This window comes from Hyperolius riggenbachi, chromosome 9 (genome assembly GCF_040937935.1).
Source record: "Hyperolius riggenbachi isolate aHypRig1 chromosome 9, aHypRig1.pri, whole genome shotgun sequence".
Classification (NCBI taxonomy): Eukaryota; Metazoa; Chordata; class Amphibia; order Anura; family Hyperoliidae; genus Hyperolius; species Hyperolius riggenbachi.
In genome coordinates this window covers 244,666,274-244,681,789 of record NC_090654.1, presented here as the reverse complement: position 1 = coordinate 244,681,789, position 15,516 = coordinate 244,666,274, and the positions used below count along the sequence as shown (strand labels likewise).

At 48.4% G+C, this 15,516-nt stretch overlaps 1 protein-coding gene across 2 annotated transcripts; it reads right to left on the bottom strand.

Moving 5' to 3' along the window:
- Positions 1–970: 970 nt before the first annotated feature.
- ZBTB42 (zinc finger and BTB domain containing 42) lies at positions 971–12,562 on the bottom strand. 2 transcript variants are annotated; one of them, XM_068252042.1, is made up of 2 exons: positions 12,306–12,562; positions 971–3,079 (listed from the first exon to the last, which is right to left on the bottom strand). In XM_068252042.1, the coding sequence occupies exons 1-2, from the start codon at positions 12,388–12,390 to the stop codon at positions 1,638–1,640; spliced, it is 1,527 nt and encodes a 508-aa protein (XP_068108143.1). In that variant the 5' UTR covers positions 12,391–12,562; the 3' UTR covers positions 971–1,637. The 2 variants fall into 2 exon arrangements, with proteins under 2 accessions (XP_068108143.1, XP_068108144.1); XM_068252043.1 differs by lacking the exon at positions 12,306–12,562 and adding an exon at positions 6,334–6,434.
- Positions 12,563–15,516: the final 2,954 nt, after the last annotated feature.

Below are 15,516 nucleotides of genomic sequence, written 5' to 3'. Positions count from 1 at the left end.
TTGAAACACCACCCTAATAAATCAGGACTGGATCAAGACCACCCACGAGGCAAACTAAGCAGGTGCCTAGGGCTTGTCAGTGGTCCAATGGCCTTACTCCCACTTCACATCGCAAAAGAGGTCAGGAGGCAAGCAGGAAGAACCAAAGCTATGGATTTTCCTAAAACCCAGTTTCAACTTAAAGGATACCCGAAGTGACATGTGACATGATGAGATAGACATTGGTATGTACAGTGCCAAGCACAGTGATAACTATGCTGTGTTCCTTTTTTTCCTTTCTCTGTCTGAAAAAGTAAAAAATCAGGGATCTGAGTGGCTGACTCAGTCCTGACTCAGACAGGAAGTGACTACAGTGTGACCCTCACTGATAAGAAATTCCAACTATAAAACACTTTCCTAGCAGAAAATGGCTTCCGAGAGCAAGAAAGAGGTAAAAAGGGGAATTTCTTATCAGTGAGGGTCACGCTGTGGTCACTTCCTGTCTGGGTCAGGTCTGAGTTAAGGTGCCCATACACTCGTCAGATTGGCAGCAGATAGATAAGAAATGCATCTGATGATCTATCTGATGCGTTTTTAGAACATTTTTTACCAGGATAGAATTCCAATAGATTTCAGTTTGAAATCTATTGCAATTCGATCTGATGGCATTTTTTTGCCATCAGATTTCCATTAAGGCCAATGCAAACTGATAAGCAATCTCATCAGATCGACCTAAATTTTCCACCCTGCCAGTTCGATGGAAATCCATCGAAATCGATCGAAATCGGCCGTCGATCGGTCGATTGGGATCTATCGATCGATCGATCGGGATCGATCGGTCGGCCAGAAAATCGGCTGAGTGTATGGGCCCCTTTAGCCACTTACATACCTGATATTTAACTCTTTCAGACAGAGAAAGAAAAAAGGAACACAGCATAGTTATTTGTGTGCTAGGCACTGTACATGCACATGTCTATATCATCATGTCACACATCACCTCGGGTATTCTTTAACCCATCAATGCTGACAAAAGCACTTGTGGCCAGAACTGCTGTTTTTGAAAATAAAGTATTTGTTTTGTTGTTTTTCTTTAGTAATTAAACACTCGAGTGTGAGACTTAGGCTTACTCTGTTTACCTGGAGGATTATGGGTTGGTTTCTTTGCGCTACTACGGTTTGTATCCAATCGTACATGCCAGTTAGTGCTACTTGTTATCCCTCCATAGCAAACACAAGCTGAACATTTCCCACTCGGCACACTTCAAGAGCCTGCACATGCCTGAAGATACAGGACAGATGATAAAGACCACTTAAATCTGCCGGTGTGGCTACTTTGCTGTGGAATATACAAGGATGGCGTTTAGAGTTACACTACAGAGTGGAAGGAGGCACTTCTGCAGCAGGATATGTGGTACGAGTGCTAGAATTTGATCATTTAGGAGGGACCAACTGTTTTTTATGATCAAAAATAAACATTACTAGGCTCATTCAGTAAAGCCTAGCCAAGCCACAATGGAGTGCAAAGTTTTGTATCCCATAGAATCCAAGGAGACCTTGCTTTACTGAAGTTAAAGTCAGTAATAGATCTGCTGGGTTGCTATGAGTTACCACGCACCACCTGTGGCTTTTGGACTTACTGGATCAGCCCATATTTATAACTAGACAACCAAGGACTTCACTAGGCCACAGTGAAACTTACGAATGTGTCTGTACAAGTCACCTGACTGGGTAAACCGTCTCTCGCACCATTTGCACGCGTGCGGCTTTTCCCTGGTGTGGACCACCGCGTGCCGGCTGAGATTGTGTGAATATTGGAAGCTCTTGCCGCACTGGCCACATGTGTACGGCTTTTCGCCAGAGTGCGTGCGTTCGTGTCTCTTTAACGTGTACATACAGGAGAACGTTTTGCCGCAGATGGTGCAGGTGGGGACAGAGCCGTCCGGGGACATCTTGATGCGGGAGCCGTCGCGGTCTCGGAAGTGAGAGCTGAGGTGCAGCTGAAGGACGTGCGGGCTTGGGAACACTTTACTACACAAGGGACAAATGCAAATTTGCCCGGGGGACATGAGGACACCTGAGGTGGAAATATCTGAGGAATCCATGTCGTCCTCGCTCTCATCGCGGTCGTGGTACAAGTCCTCCTCCCGAACGTGAGCATTTCCATTTCCTGCGAACATGTGTCCTAGCCCCGTCATGAGGCTTTTGGCAGAGTTCCCGACGTGCTGACTCTTTGGACTCTTTGCCTCACTGTCCTCCTGTTCTGACAGCAAGTCTTGTTCATCTTTAACAAGTGGCACAGTGCCCTGCTGCTGGCTGTCGGAAGCCAGCTGTCCAAAGACGTAGGAGGGGTGTAAGGAATCTCTCCCAGACACAGGCTTGAAAGACAAGTCCAGAGCACAATCCCCATCACTTGAAGGGTGCGTATGGTTAGCAGATCTCTGGGACAAAGGGCACGGAGAACTATTGACACAGGGTTTTGTTGTTCCAGCTGCTGTCTTACACGACACAGCCTCAGTCGAAACTGAATTGACACCTATCAAATCGGGCGACCAACCAGACATACTGCCCTGCTTTTCCTTCCAAACGGGCTTCTCCGCCACAAAGTTTTTGTCTTTATTCTCAGCTTCTTGCGCCGGCGGCGCCGGTGGCCCGTCAGGCTCGGAAAAGCTGTCCTCTTTCTCCAAGTCGGACCCCTCGTCTACGTTTTTCTCCCCACAGTTCATTTCTTTATCTTTAAGCTTGCCCTTGCACACTTTGACAATGTCATACATGTGGAGGTAGCTCGCAGCGGCTAACACGTCCTCCACCGGGAGGTTGTTGAATTCTAGCTTGCCTTCGTACATAAACTGAAGCAGCAGGCTAAAGGCTGGAGCCGTGACAATGTCACTGTTCAGATGGACAATGTCCCTTTTGTCTAGCTGGTCCCTGTAGAAAAGATGGAAGTACATGCTGCAGGAGGCTAGGACAGCCCTGTGCGCTTGGAATCGAGCTTCCCCAACTAAGACCGTGCAGTCGCACAAGAATCCTTGGTGACGCTGCTGACTCAGACACTGCAGCAACTGTCGGCTATGGTCTGGAAACTCCATTCTTCCTTCATAACCTGTTTAGAAACAGGAAAAACTTGATCGTTACTGTAAACTCAAATCCTCTTAACAGCTGCAGTACAAAGCAAGGCTAAAAGCAACGCACAGAAAAAAGGCACAACAACAGCAGAAAAATGAAATAAAAACACAGATTAAAAAAAGGCCAGCACACAAGATCCAGTGTACAATTCCCTCGGTCTACAGCTAGCTGCATATTTTCAGGCCGGCCTCTCATTTAACTGCACCTGCTAAGAACAGGAAAAACTAGATTTTAAATAAACAATGGCTTCCAGGAGGCAGTTTTCAAAGCTTTGTCCCTGTCGGTCAGTGCAGCCAGGCAGAGGCAGTAAGTAGTTATGGTAACTGCTGGCTTTTAAACAGAAACCTTGGCAGCTTTCTCAAACTTCCTTTCAACTTGTACGGACTAGGCTAAGACCTCGGTTACAGAGGCAGGTTTAGATTAATAAAAACAGCAGCAATGATGAAACACAAACTAACCATAAAAAAGTGCACAGGTAAAGCCTTATCCCCCTCATGGCTACCAGCAGTGCAACACATCTGTGGTGTGGTATTCCATAGCTACTTCAGTCAGAAAAGCAGTGGCTAAACTTGCAATAGGTTGCTAAGGGTTACCACAGTTTAGCATATAACTACAGCAGAAACAACCACACACAGTGAACATAGGATAACAAAAAGCAGATTTCTAAGACAGACGGTTCAAAATATTTGCCTAAAAATAAAATTTCTAAAACAACTGAGTGTAGAAAGAAGTGCCTTTAAAGTGCTGAGAAAGTGACAAGTATTAGCCTTCCAATGCTGTCTTACCTTCCCCCCCCCCACAGCAACAAAAGGCTGTAACAGTTGATGGGGTATGCCCCAGGGGCTTTTAGGGTGAGACTGATTTATCTGCCATGGCTCTGTGGTCTTGCAACAAGGGTCTTGAGGCAGAAGACAGGCAGCGTTGAGCAGCAGCAGAGACAGAGGCAGCAGTGTGTCCCTGTGTCAGTGTGTGAGTGTGAAGGAGGAGGAGGCAGGGAAAGAACTGGCTTTGCTAATTACACAGCAAGCTGGAAAGTCAGCTGCTCTGACTTCACTACGATGGAAGCGCTACCTCCAGCTGTGCGCCTCTTAATGCCATATGTTACTGCAAATCTAGCTACCAGCCAACCAGGCCGCTCGCTCGCTGCCTTCTCCAACTTCCCCATTTATAGCCATCGATTACATGGCTGCAGCTGCTGGTCAGACCAGGCAAGGACACGTCTAGTGACTTTTAACATAACTCAGAGAGGAACAGGTACACTTTGCAACTTCTGTGCAAGACAGGGGACCTTTGCAACTGCACCAGACAGAGCAGAACTTATTTCTGAACAACTGCTAGAGGTGGGGGGAGGGAGCAACAATAGCCAAAGCATGCTGTTTATTTATGAGCTTCAGATTAATCTGCCACAGAGTATTAAAGGATACCCTAATGATTCTGATTTCCAGGGGCAGTGTTATTTCATTTATAACTCACACTGCTGTGGGGGGCTGCAACTTATTAACAGCCTAATTGTGTTATTAATGATTTATGATATAGTGTCTTATGTTGCTTCAATAAGAATATAAACTAGCATAATAATCAATTTAATTTGAAATATGTTTTTAATACCTATCTAAAATAAAAATGTAATAACATTAAACTGTTTGCACAAGGTGATTGCCAAAAACAGTTAAGAGCTAGCCATACACAGGTCAATTAAAATCTGATATGCCAAGATAGCAATCGGTTTCTACACCGCGCTCTGTTTTGATACATTTTAGCAGAAATCTATTGTGCAAAGGTTGCACAGCTGGACGCAAAGCAATGATATAAACCCATTGATCCACTGCTGAACCCCCCCCCCCCCTCCAAACACACACAGAAATCACACTTTTCATCGATACACTGCTCCAATCGATTATGCATGATGGGGTTAACAGATGTTGGGCAGATGTAATCAAAGTAATCAGTGATTGACTTGTTACATGTATGGCCAGGCATTCAGTCTCTGGTTTACTACACAGCCTCATTACTAGTGTTAAGCCAGCCATTCACTATACAACCACACTGAAATCGACCTCACCAAGAACAACCACTGCTGATTGCGTAATGTTGTTCGTGGTGCATAACAGGTGTTTTTGTCTAATCGAATGTCTGAATGAGCAACAACAAATTGTACAGAGTAGGGCCGTCTTAATGCTGGGAACACACGATGCAATTTACCGTCCGATCGACGGGTGATCTGACGGGATAGTTGTAGCACGTGTACACATGCAAACTGCTCCTGATCGATAAAAAGATCGATTTTCAGGAAACTTTGCAAAATCGATTCCTTTATCGATCAGAAACAGATCGATAATAATCATCCAATTCCCAAAGTTGCATCGTGCGTTCCTAGCATTCGTACAGCGCTGACACCTTCCCCAGCACTTACATAGTCAAGTGCATATTTCTACAGTCCTGTCACTTCAATATGCCTCAGAGGGGCTCACCATGCAATCCCTACTCTATAGGATACTATGTATCAAACTGAAAAGTGCTGCCAAAAAGTACATTAACTTGTCTAAAAAAACAAATAAAAAAAAACCACCCTGATCTATCGATCTAATCTATAGTAGATGTGCTACAAAAGCCCTCTGATGAGCCCCCCTCCCCGGGCTGAGGTCAGGGGGGAGCCTGGCTGTGACCTCTGCAGACAGTGGCCAGGCCTGCCGGTGCTCCTGTGACTGCAGCAGGTTGCTGAGAGTTTAAGGAAGTGCAGACAGACCTCATTGTATCCGCAAACACCCCCCCGCCGGCTCATCTCACCGTGTCCTGCTGCCAATCCCAGCCTGCTGGATCACTGCTCCTTTCCCACGGCTCCAGCAACACCCCCCCCCCCTTCAAAAGTTGCTGCAGCTCCTGTACTTCCCAAACCACATAGATGAAATAATATAAAATGAAATAACTACCCCCCTCCCTCCATGCAACACAAGATGACCTATGCAAACCAACTTGCTCTGCCAAGCTGCTGCTGCTGGTGCTGCTGCTGTTAGATCTCAAGGCAGTCCCTCTTGTTTGTGTCTCTGGCGACAGTCCCCAGGGTGCAGGATTAGCCATAGTCCAGATGGGGACAGCAAACTTGTCTCATCTAGTTGAAAAAAAAAAAAAAACAGAAGACAGACCCCCTCTCCCCCCCATCCCCCCCTTCCTTGGGATGAGCATGAGATCATCAGAGGGGGGTACAGCAGGCACAGGCAAAGGGGTACTTACAGGCTGCTCCAGGGGCTGGAGTGTGGTGTAAAGCCCAGAGTTTGTGGGGATCCTGCGGTTTCATGGAGATCCCCAGATGTGGCTGCTGGTGTCACCTCCTCTCTCTCTCTCTGGCTGTGTTAGTGGCAGCCTAGCAGCGCTGTGTTGTTGGAGCAGGTTGGTAAGAGGACACTCTCGCGATAGGCAGGCTCTCTCCTCTGCACACACAATGCTCCGGGGCTGTAGCCTCTCCCCCCCCCCACCCCTGTCTGCGCTGCCTTCCTGGGTGTATGTAGGGGAGTGAGTGCGGGGAGCTCTCCTTGGTGTCTGTACGCAGAGCCTGGCACTGGACACCGTTCCTGCTGCTCACCCCTCCCCAGCCAGCAATGGGAAGTGTTACCACCGCTGCTGGGAACCAATGGGAGAGGCGACTGCTGCAGCTGTGCCCTTCTCACATAGACAGGCTGCTCTTGTTAGAATCCACTGCTCAGCTAGCAGGGGCAGGCTGGCAGCTTTTGGATTGGGGGGGGGGGGGGGGGGGGGGGGAGAGGAGCTGGGAGGGGGGAGTGAGTGGCAGGTTTGCCAACTGTCCAGAAATTTGGGGACAGTCTGTTTGATAATGATGATTATTTATTTTATTAGGACAGCTTCCTTTTAAAAACAAAAGTTTATTTTTTTCTCTGCTGTAATTAGCTATTATTTAATATCTATTATTATGCAATTTAATAGTGTTGACATTTTCTGAGGAGATTAACAAAGTAATAATGCTAAAATTGATATGTATTTCTGCCGCATCATTTAAGGAGAGCCGAGCGTATGGTTTGGAGAAAATGGTGTCTACAATCCATTATTATTTAGTATTTATGTAGCGCCGACATCTTCCACAGCGCTGTACTGAGTATATTGTATTGTCACTTACATGTCCCTCAGAGGTGCTCACAATCTAATCCCTACCATAGTCATATGTCTATGTATGTATCTTATAGTGCATGTAACGTAGTCTAGGGCCAACTTTTAGGGGGGAGCCAATTAACTTATCTGCATATTTTTGGAATACGGGAGGAAACCAACACAGACATGGGGAGAACATACAAACTCCATGCAGATCGTGCCCTGGTTGGGATTTGAAACGGGGACCCAGTGGTGCAAGGTGAGTCATGAACCTTTTTGGCTGAGAAAGCCATAAACGCCACATATTTTAAAATATATTTTATGTAAGAGCCATAAAATATGTTTCAAACTGGGACAGTGCGCATGCGCAGCAGAGGGCTCACATCCCTGTTGCAATGGTTATGTGTATACAGTTGATCCGCTGGGCAGGGGAAGTGTCAGACACATCTTCAGCATCAACATCAGCAATTTCCCTGAGAGCCAGAAAGGAGAAATACAGACTAACAGCTTGTACAAAAAGCTAGCTGACTTGGGGGATGATAGGATGAGATCCCCGCTCTTTGGCCCAAAAGACTGCCTGGGAAATGACAGGTAGCCTATTGGGCCAATGAAAGTGCGGGGATCTCGTCCTACAAAGTCACTGGACCTAGCAGAGTCCAGAGTGGGACAATTGGAGCAGATGTTCGTTTTGGGGGGAGCGCGAGTAAGTTAGTAGTGCATACTACAGCAGTACTTGAAAAACAAAGCAGATCGAGAGCCCCAATAGTGCAGTATGTCAAACCAATTGGTCATAAGAGTAAATATATGAGAATATACTCACAAAGGTGGGTTACCTCTGGTAACCACTCAGTAGGCAGGTGGGGAGATTAAACCCGACCCCACTTGGGTTAAAAATGTCGCTCTCTGTAGAAGGAAGGGGTTTAACACTCCTCCACCAAGGGTGGACACTCAGATTAAATAGTTGTTCAAAACAGAGGCGCCAGGTAAGGATAAAATAGTTTAAAAAGGGGGAGGAAGTGGTGGACTTACTTACCTCCCACAAGTAGACACATGATCAGTTATTCGCTGAAAAATATCATGGTAGGAACCTCTATAGTATCAAATGATGCAGGACCTCATTTTTGATACTATATAAGTTCCTACCATGTGTATTTGTTCCTCCTAGCTCCACATATTGCCTGATGAAGCGGGATGTAACCCATGAAACGCGTTGCTATCACTCTGAAGTCTATTTGAATAAAGATGTTTTTAAACTATTTTATCCTTATCCAAAAAATGCTGCAGGACCCGAGTTTGCGTTTAGGGTAAAAACGAACCGCTCTGGTGTGCACCATCCCATTGACATACAATAGCCAAGCAGTTTTCCACCAGCAAGCGTTTTAAAAACCGCTCCGAACCGCTCTTCATATCAATTGTTATGTTTAGAGCGCTTGAGGGGACCCAATGTAAAACTTACACTGGGGCCCAGTGCTCCTAAGCTACGCCACTGTACCTGCATAACATTATAAACTGCTATACCTTCCAATAAAATGTTTTGAAAACAAAACTTTAGGCCACGTTCCCAGTGTTGTGGTGCGGTGTAATGGCCGCTATGTAATGTCACTCTCTACACTGCAATGTACCACCTGTGTGACGTTTACTGTGTGGCAGGTGTGTAGCAGTATAACATTGTGCCCGTTCGGGCTCCGGTGGAAAAAGCCAAGCCTGATCTGGTCCATGCTACTGCGCAATTGCAGTGTGGCCGCGCTTCGAGGTCTCGGCGCTAGAACTGGGCAGTGGAGGAAGACAGCGGGAGCCTCCTGAGATTCTAGAGGCTTCCCCCACCCATGGTGAGTACCCCATAGGGGCTCTTTTTTCCCCTACACTTTAAAGCCATTTTACGTGTGTGTTAAAAGGGGGGGGGGGTTGACTCATTAGCTTACCAGTATGCCCTAAGACCCACTGGCAGCACTCTAATGGCCCATACTCACGGGCAACTTTTTGGCATGTCGCTAGCACACGGGAGCGTGTGCGCGACATGCTGGCGACAGCTCGTCGCCAGGTCCCTCCGCATACACACGCAACTGATGCGGCGGAAGCTGTCGCTGTTGTCCCTCCCCCCACCGGAAGCGCCGTCTATTTGCAATTATGTTGCTGTCGCTAGTCCACGTACTCACGCGGACTAGCGACAGTTGCGGCGGCGACTGTCGCCAGGCGATTGACCGCGCCAATCGCCCGGCGACATCAGCGACAGTTCGGGGTGCGGCGCGCGCCGCATGTTGCGGCGACAATTGTAGCCCGTGAGTATGGGCCATTACAGCACTTGCCAATCACGGCGATCTGCAACAGTGTAACCCTGTGGGGTGCTTCCATTTGCAGTGTTGCAATCGTGGAGCGACTGCTAAAAGTTGCAATAGCATTTCGGGGAATGATGGTAAAATCACAGATTTGCATGACTTCATAAATCATAAGCGCTTTTTGATCTATTGCAAAACACTACCAGTGGGTACCAGGAGCGAGACAGCGCAAAACGGCACAGGGAAATTTAGGCGCACCTTGCGCCCCCATAGGCCGGAATGTGAATTACAGCTATAGCGGCGTTAAGGCAGTAATTTGGGCACTGTCAAATGGCGGAGCCCAAATTACTATAATGACAGCGCAATTCGTCTTTCCCAGAGTCCAAGGCAGCCTGGAGGGGGAATAGTGATTAACGCTGCCGTGATTTTTTTTTCTAGCTTCAATAGTAATTAATGCTGCCAAGCTATTTTTTGGCTTCACCCTGCACCCAAATTTCCCGGCGTCGTTTTTGCATGTATGCAGAGAAAACCCACGCGGTCATTGGAAGACCATACAAACTCCATGCAGAAAGTATCTTGGACTGCATGCATATGAAATCGGCGCCGGTAGACTTGGGCACAGGATACAGCCGGTATATGGCTGATCCTGCTTCTGCACAAGTCCGCGCTGTATTAATTACTATTCCCCCTCCAGGCCACCATGGATAGTGGGGTAATGAAATAATTCAGCTTCCAGCGATTGCTGGAGGCTGAATTATAGTGTTTTAAAAGCAACTTCAGCTCAGTCTTCTGACGGCGCCGACGTTACTCACTGAGAGCCTGATACAAGTAATTCCTATTCTAGTCTATGGAGGCGCCGGCTGCGCCCAAATCTAGCAGCGCTGAAAAGCACTGCTTCGCTTGGACCAGATCTGTTCACGTTCAATCATGTTGGCAGATTTGACCAGAAAACACGTTCAATCATGTTGGCAGATTTGACCAGAAAACACGTTCAATCATGTCGGCAGATTTGACCAGAAAACACGTGCAATCATGTCGGCAGATTTGCCCAGAAAACATGTTCAATCATGTCGGCAAATTTGACCAGAAAACACGTTCAATCAAGTCGGCAGATTTGACCAGAAAACAGGTTCAATCATGTCGGCAGATTTGACCAGAAAACAGGTTCAATCATGTCGGCAGGTTTGAGCAGAAAACACGTTCAATCATGTCACAATGTCGGCAGCAGATTTGACCAGAAAATACACAATGTCGGCAGCAGATTTGATCAGAAAACACACAATGTCTGCAGCAGATTTGATCAGAAAACACACAATGTCAGTAGCATATCTGATCAGAAAATACATGGGATGGGAGGGAATGTAAGATCGATTGCCTGGTGGGGGTGGGAGGGAGGGTAAGATCGTTTGCCTGGTGGGGGTGGGAGGAAGGGTAGAATCGATTGCCTGGTGGGGCTGGGAGGGAGGGTAAGATCGTTTGCCTGGTGGGGGTGGGAGGAAGGGTAGAATCGATTGCCTGGTGGGGGTGGGAGGGAGGGTAGAATCGATTGCCTGGTGGGGGTGGGAGGGAGGGTGTAACACATCCAGAATGCTTGAACTGTAAAGAAATCCTCCAGACACCAATAAAGCTGTTTTTAAGAAATATTTGTATTAAATCATATGAATAAAATAGTTTAGTGACAAAACACATTCATAAACTTTCTCTTAGCAGATGAGTGTAGATAGGCCTCTTGTATACATCCGCCTGCTAGGATCAGGGCTAGTTCAGGAAACATATATGTGGTACAGTTTATTAGCATTAACTTGCCAGAATTATCCTCACACAGCACTCCACTGTCTGCCACCTCTTCACCGCGGTGGAGCTGAATTTTTGCATGGGACAGAAGGAAAAGTAGAGAAATGTCTGGCGGTTACCTAGCAACATCCAGGATGAGACAAAATATGTTGAATTGATGATTGTGAATGATCACTTAATGTATAAGAAGCACGGCTGGCTCCTCTGTATTTTGTCTGCCAGCTGCTGTCACACAATCTCTTCAGACACTGCACTGCAGTCTTCACTCTTTTTCTGTAATCCTGTCACTTGTTTCTCTGTTTCTCTCTTGTATGCATTGCTGTCCCTGTGTCACTGTTATGTCTCTGCTGTTCTCGGTTATCTCTCTCTGTTAAGGTGGCCATACACTGGCCGACTTGCCATCAGATTCGACCAACAGATAGATCCCTCTCTCATCGAATCTGATCAGAGAGGGATCGTATGGCTGCCTTTACTGCAAACAGATTGTAAATCGATTTCAGCATGAATCTGATCACAATCTGTGGTGGTGCTGCCGCTGCTCCCCTCCCCCGCATACATTACCTGCTCTTCCGGCACGTGTCCCCGCTGTCTTCCTCTCAGCTGGACTCCGGGTTCCGGGTGGCTTCACTTCTTTCTGTCCAGGGAAGTTTAAACAGTAGAGGGCGCTCTACTGTTTAAACTTCCTGCCGGGACAGGAAGAAGTGAAGCCTGCTGGACTCGGAGCCCAGCGCGGAGACGGAGCAGCGGTGACAGTGGGGATACGTGCCGGCCGGATCAGGTAATGTATTGCCGCTGTATTGCGTCGGGCATTCGAACGCCGCTATAGACGCACTCCCGACCCGCCGGCGATCGAGAAAAATCTTCCGCACGGACGGCTCGACGGGAACGTTTGATTTCAAACGGAAATCAATTGTTTGAGTTTGGGCAACGATTTCACAGCAGATTCGATCACAGTGATTGAATCTGCTGTATATCGGCGGGAAAATCGTTAGGTAAATTGTAATATCCTGGTCTTTCTTTCTTATTGCTTACTGTTTCTCTTCTGGCTTATCTCTCCAGTATCGCTGCTCTTTATTGGCCTGTAGTTGTGAGTGGTCACTCTCCTCTCCTGTAACATTTGCAGCTCTCCTTCTCTTCCTTAGTTTAGTTTTCAGTAAGTGCTCACTTGTCTGTGCCTCTGCATTACTCAGAATGCCTCACCAATGCCTGGTCTTATTTCTTGCTGCAGTAGAGTATTGTACCGTGACTCCAAACTTATTTCTTGCTGCATCATCAACTCGGTCCCAACAGCTTCTCAGGCTCCTCCCCCTCACTAGCCTTCAACTCCTAAAACCCAACTGCCATTTCCCCCTGCACATGCCCAGCTTCTCTCTCCTCTTTTCTGCTAATGGGCTCCCCCTGGTGGCACCTGCAGGCTCTCTTTACAGTAGCACTTTCCAAAAACTAAATGCATATTTAACCCTCGGTGTGTGTGTCTGTTGCAATGACACACATACAGGGTTACATTGGTAGAATTGATTGCCTGGTGGGGGTGGGAGGGTAGAATCGATTGCCTAGTGGGGGTGGGAGGGTAGAATCGATTGCTTGGTGGGGGTGGGAGGGTAGAATTGATTGCCTGGCGGGTGTGGGAGGGAGGGTAGAATCGATTGCCTGGTGGGGATCGAAGGGAGGGTAGTATCGATCGATTGCCTGGTGGGGGTGGGAGGGTAGAATCGATTGCCTGGTGGGGGTGGGAGGGTAGAATTGATTGCCTGGTGGGAGGGAGGATAGAATCGATTGCCTGGAGGGGGTGGGAGGGTAGAATCGATTGCCTGGTGGGGGTGGGAGGGTAGAATCGATTGCCTGGTGGGGATCGAAGGGAGGGTAGAATCGATCGATTGTCTGGTGGGGGTGGGAGGGTATAATCGATTGCCTGGTGGGGTGGGAGGGTAGAATCGATTGCCTGGTGGGAGGGAGGATAGAATCGATTGCCTGGAGGGGGAGGGAGGGTAGAATCGATTGCCTGGTGGGGTGGGAGGGTAGAATCGTTTGCCTGGTGGCGGTGGGAGGGTAGAATCGATTGCCTGGTGGGGGTTGGAGGGAGGATAGAATCGTTTGCCCAGTAGGGGTGGGAGGCAGGGTAAGATCGATTGCCTGGTGGGAGGGTAGAATCAATTGCCCGGGGGAGAGGGAGGGTAGAATCAACTGCCCGGGGGGGGGGGGGGAGGGAGGGTAGAATCAAATGCCCGGGAGGGAAATGGAGGGTAGAGTCAATTGACGGGGGGGTGGGGGACTTTGAGGGTAGAATCAATTACCTGGTGGGGGAGGCTCCGGGCTCCAGCAGAGCAGACACTAGAGCACCAGCCGCTTGGTCCACACTGTCTCCTCCTCTGCTGCTCGCACTGAATCAGGAAGTAGTGCGAGCAGCATTGCAGACTGCAGAGGAGGAGACAGTGTGAACCAAGCGGCTGGTGCTCTAGCATCTGCTCTGCTGGTGCCCGGAGTCTGTAGCTAAATCTTCCACCATTGCTCATGACAGGAGGGGGGGCTCTGAGGTGAGGAAGGGAGGGAGGGATCGAAGTTGGGCCCCCGGAGGGGAAAAAAAAGTAAAAAAAAAAATTGCCGGCAGAACTTAATGGGCCCCTGAAGGCTGCACAGCCTACATGGCCGTATGTCCGCCAGTGTCTGAGACATAATAGAAAGTTAAAGGACTCACCAGGTGACCCTTAAAGAGAACCCGAGGGGGTTTTAAGAATGCTAATTGCACACAGAGGCTGGGTCTGCATATAATGCCCAGCCTCTGTTGCTGTACAGTTCCCCCTACAGGCCCCCCTGCGCTCTGCTGGCCCCCATAAATCAATCACCGTGCTAAGCGACACGTAGCGTGTTGATAGCCGGCTGTTTATGTCTGTACAGTTAGGCCCAGTGCACACCAAAACCGCAAGCAGATCCACAAAACGCTAGCGGTTTTGGGTGCGGATGACAGAAATTTTGGCCAGTGCACACCGAGCGGATTTGGATGCGATCCGCCGGCCGCATCCGCCTCAGCATCCGCATGGCTATTGTATTTGAATGGGCTGGTGCACACCAGTGGTTTGAGGTTTTTAGCAAACCGCAAACGGGCAGCAGGAGGCACGTTTGCGGTTTGCTACAAACCTCAAACCGCCGGTGTGCACCAGCCCATTGAAATACATTAGCCAAGCAGATTTAGGGCCCGTTCAGATCAGAAATGCGGATGGCCATGCGTGCGGAACGCGTGCGGACCGCAACGCGTACGAACGCATGGCCATCCGCGTTTGTGTGCGTTGCATGGCTGATCCCATCACTGAAAAGTGAATGGGACAGCCACGCGTTTTTGCAAAATCTGCGTGCAGCATGCGTTCCCGGACCGCACAGGTCCGGAACGCATGCAGTGTGAACATCAGACATTGCACTCTATGCAATGTCTGATGTCGTGCGTTTTGTCCACCTGCACGCGTTTTCAAAACGCTGCTGGAAACGCGTGCAGTGTGCGGCCGGCGGATCACATCCAAATCCGCTCCGTGTGCACTAGACCTCATTCTCGCCACTTCCCGCCCGCGTCCCTTCCCTCCGCGCTGATTGGAGTAATAATAATCCCAAACAGAGAAGAGCATAAATTCTGGTGTTCTGTGAATTTCTTGCTCAAGAGAAAGTAGAAATAATGTGGAGAATGAGACTAACTGAGTTTGTCTGGCACTAGTTTAATAACAATAATTGGATTCAAAGTGCAACTGTGCATGAAAAATCCAATGCATTGGCAATAAAGTGCAAATAAATACATGCAATGCATGAGCAGTGTACTTTTCAGGTTCGCTGGAGCTGGGTGATGGGGAGGCAGCCGTGGGCCTTACGACCGTTTCATAGGGTGCCAAGTTCATCTGAGGCAGGTAGAGTAGTAGGGGTGTCTCAGCACCCTAGAGAAAAAGACACAGGAGACAAAAAAACGGGAGCCCAAAAGCGCAATATATTTTCATATACGGCATATCAACAGGTAAGTTAATTGCACTACTCACAAAGGAGGGTTGCAGAGGGGCATCCAACCACAGGAAACAGGTGCAGACAACAAATCCGACTCCACTCGGGGTGGCCCAGCTGGACCTGGGTGTGGTCGCTCTCCTGGGTAAAAGTGACAGATTATTGCTATGGTTTAAACCATGTGTGGTCTATCTACCCCCTCCAACAGGGTATGTAAAGCACAATTTGGGCCCAGTGTGAGGGAGGCTCCCTCCTGATTGGCTATTTG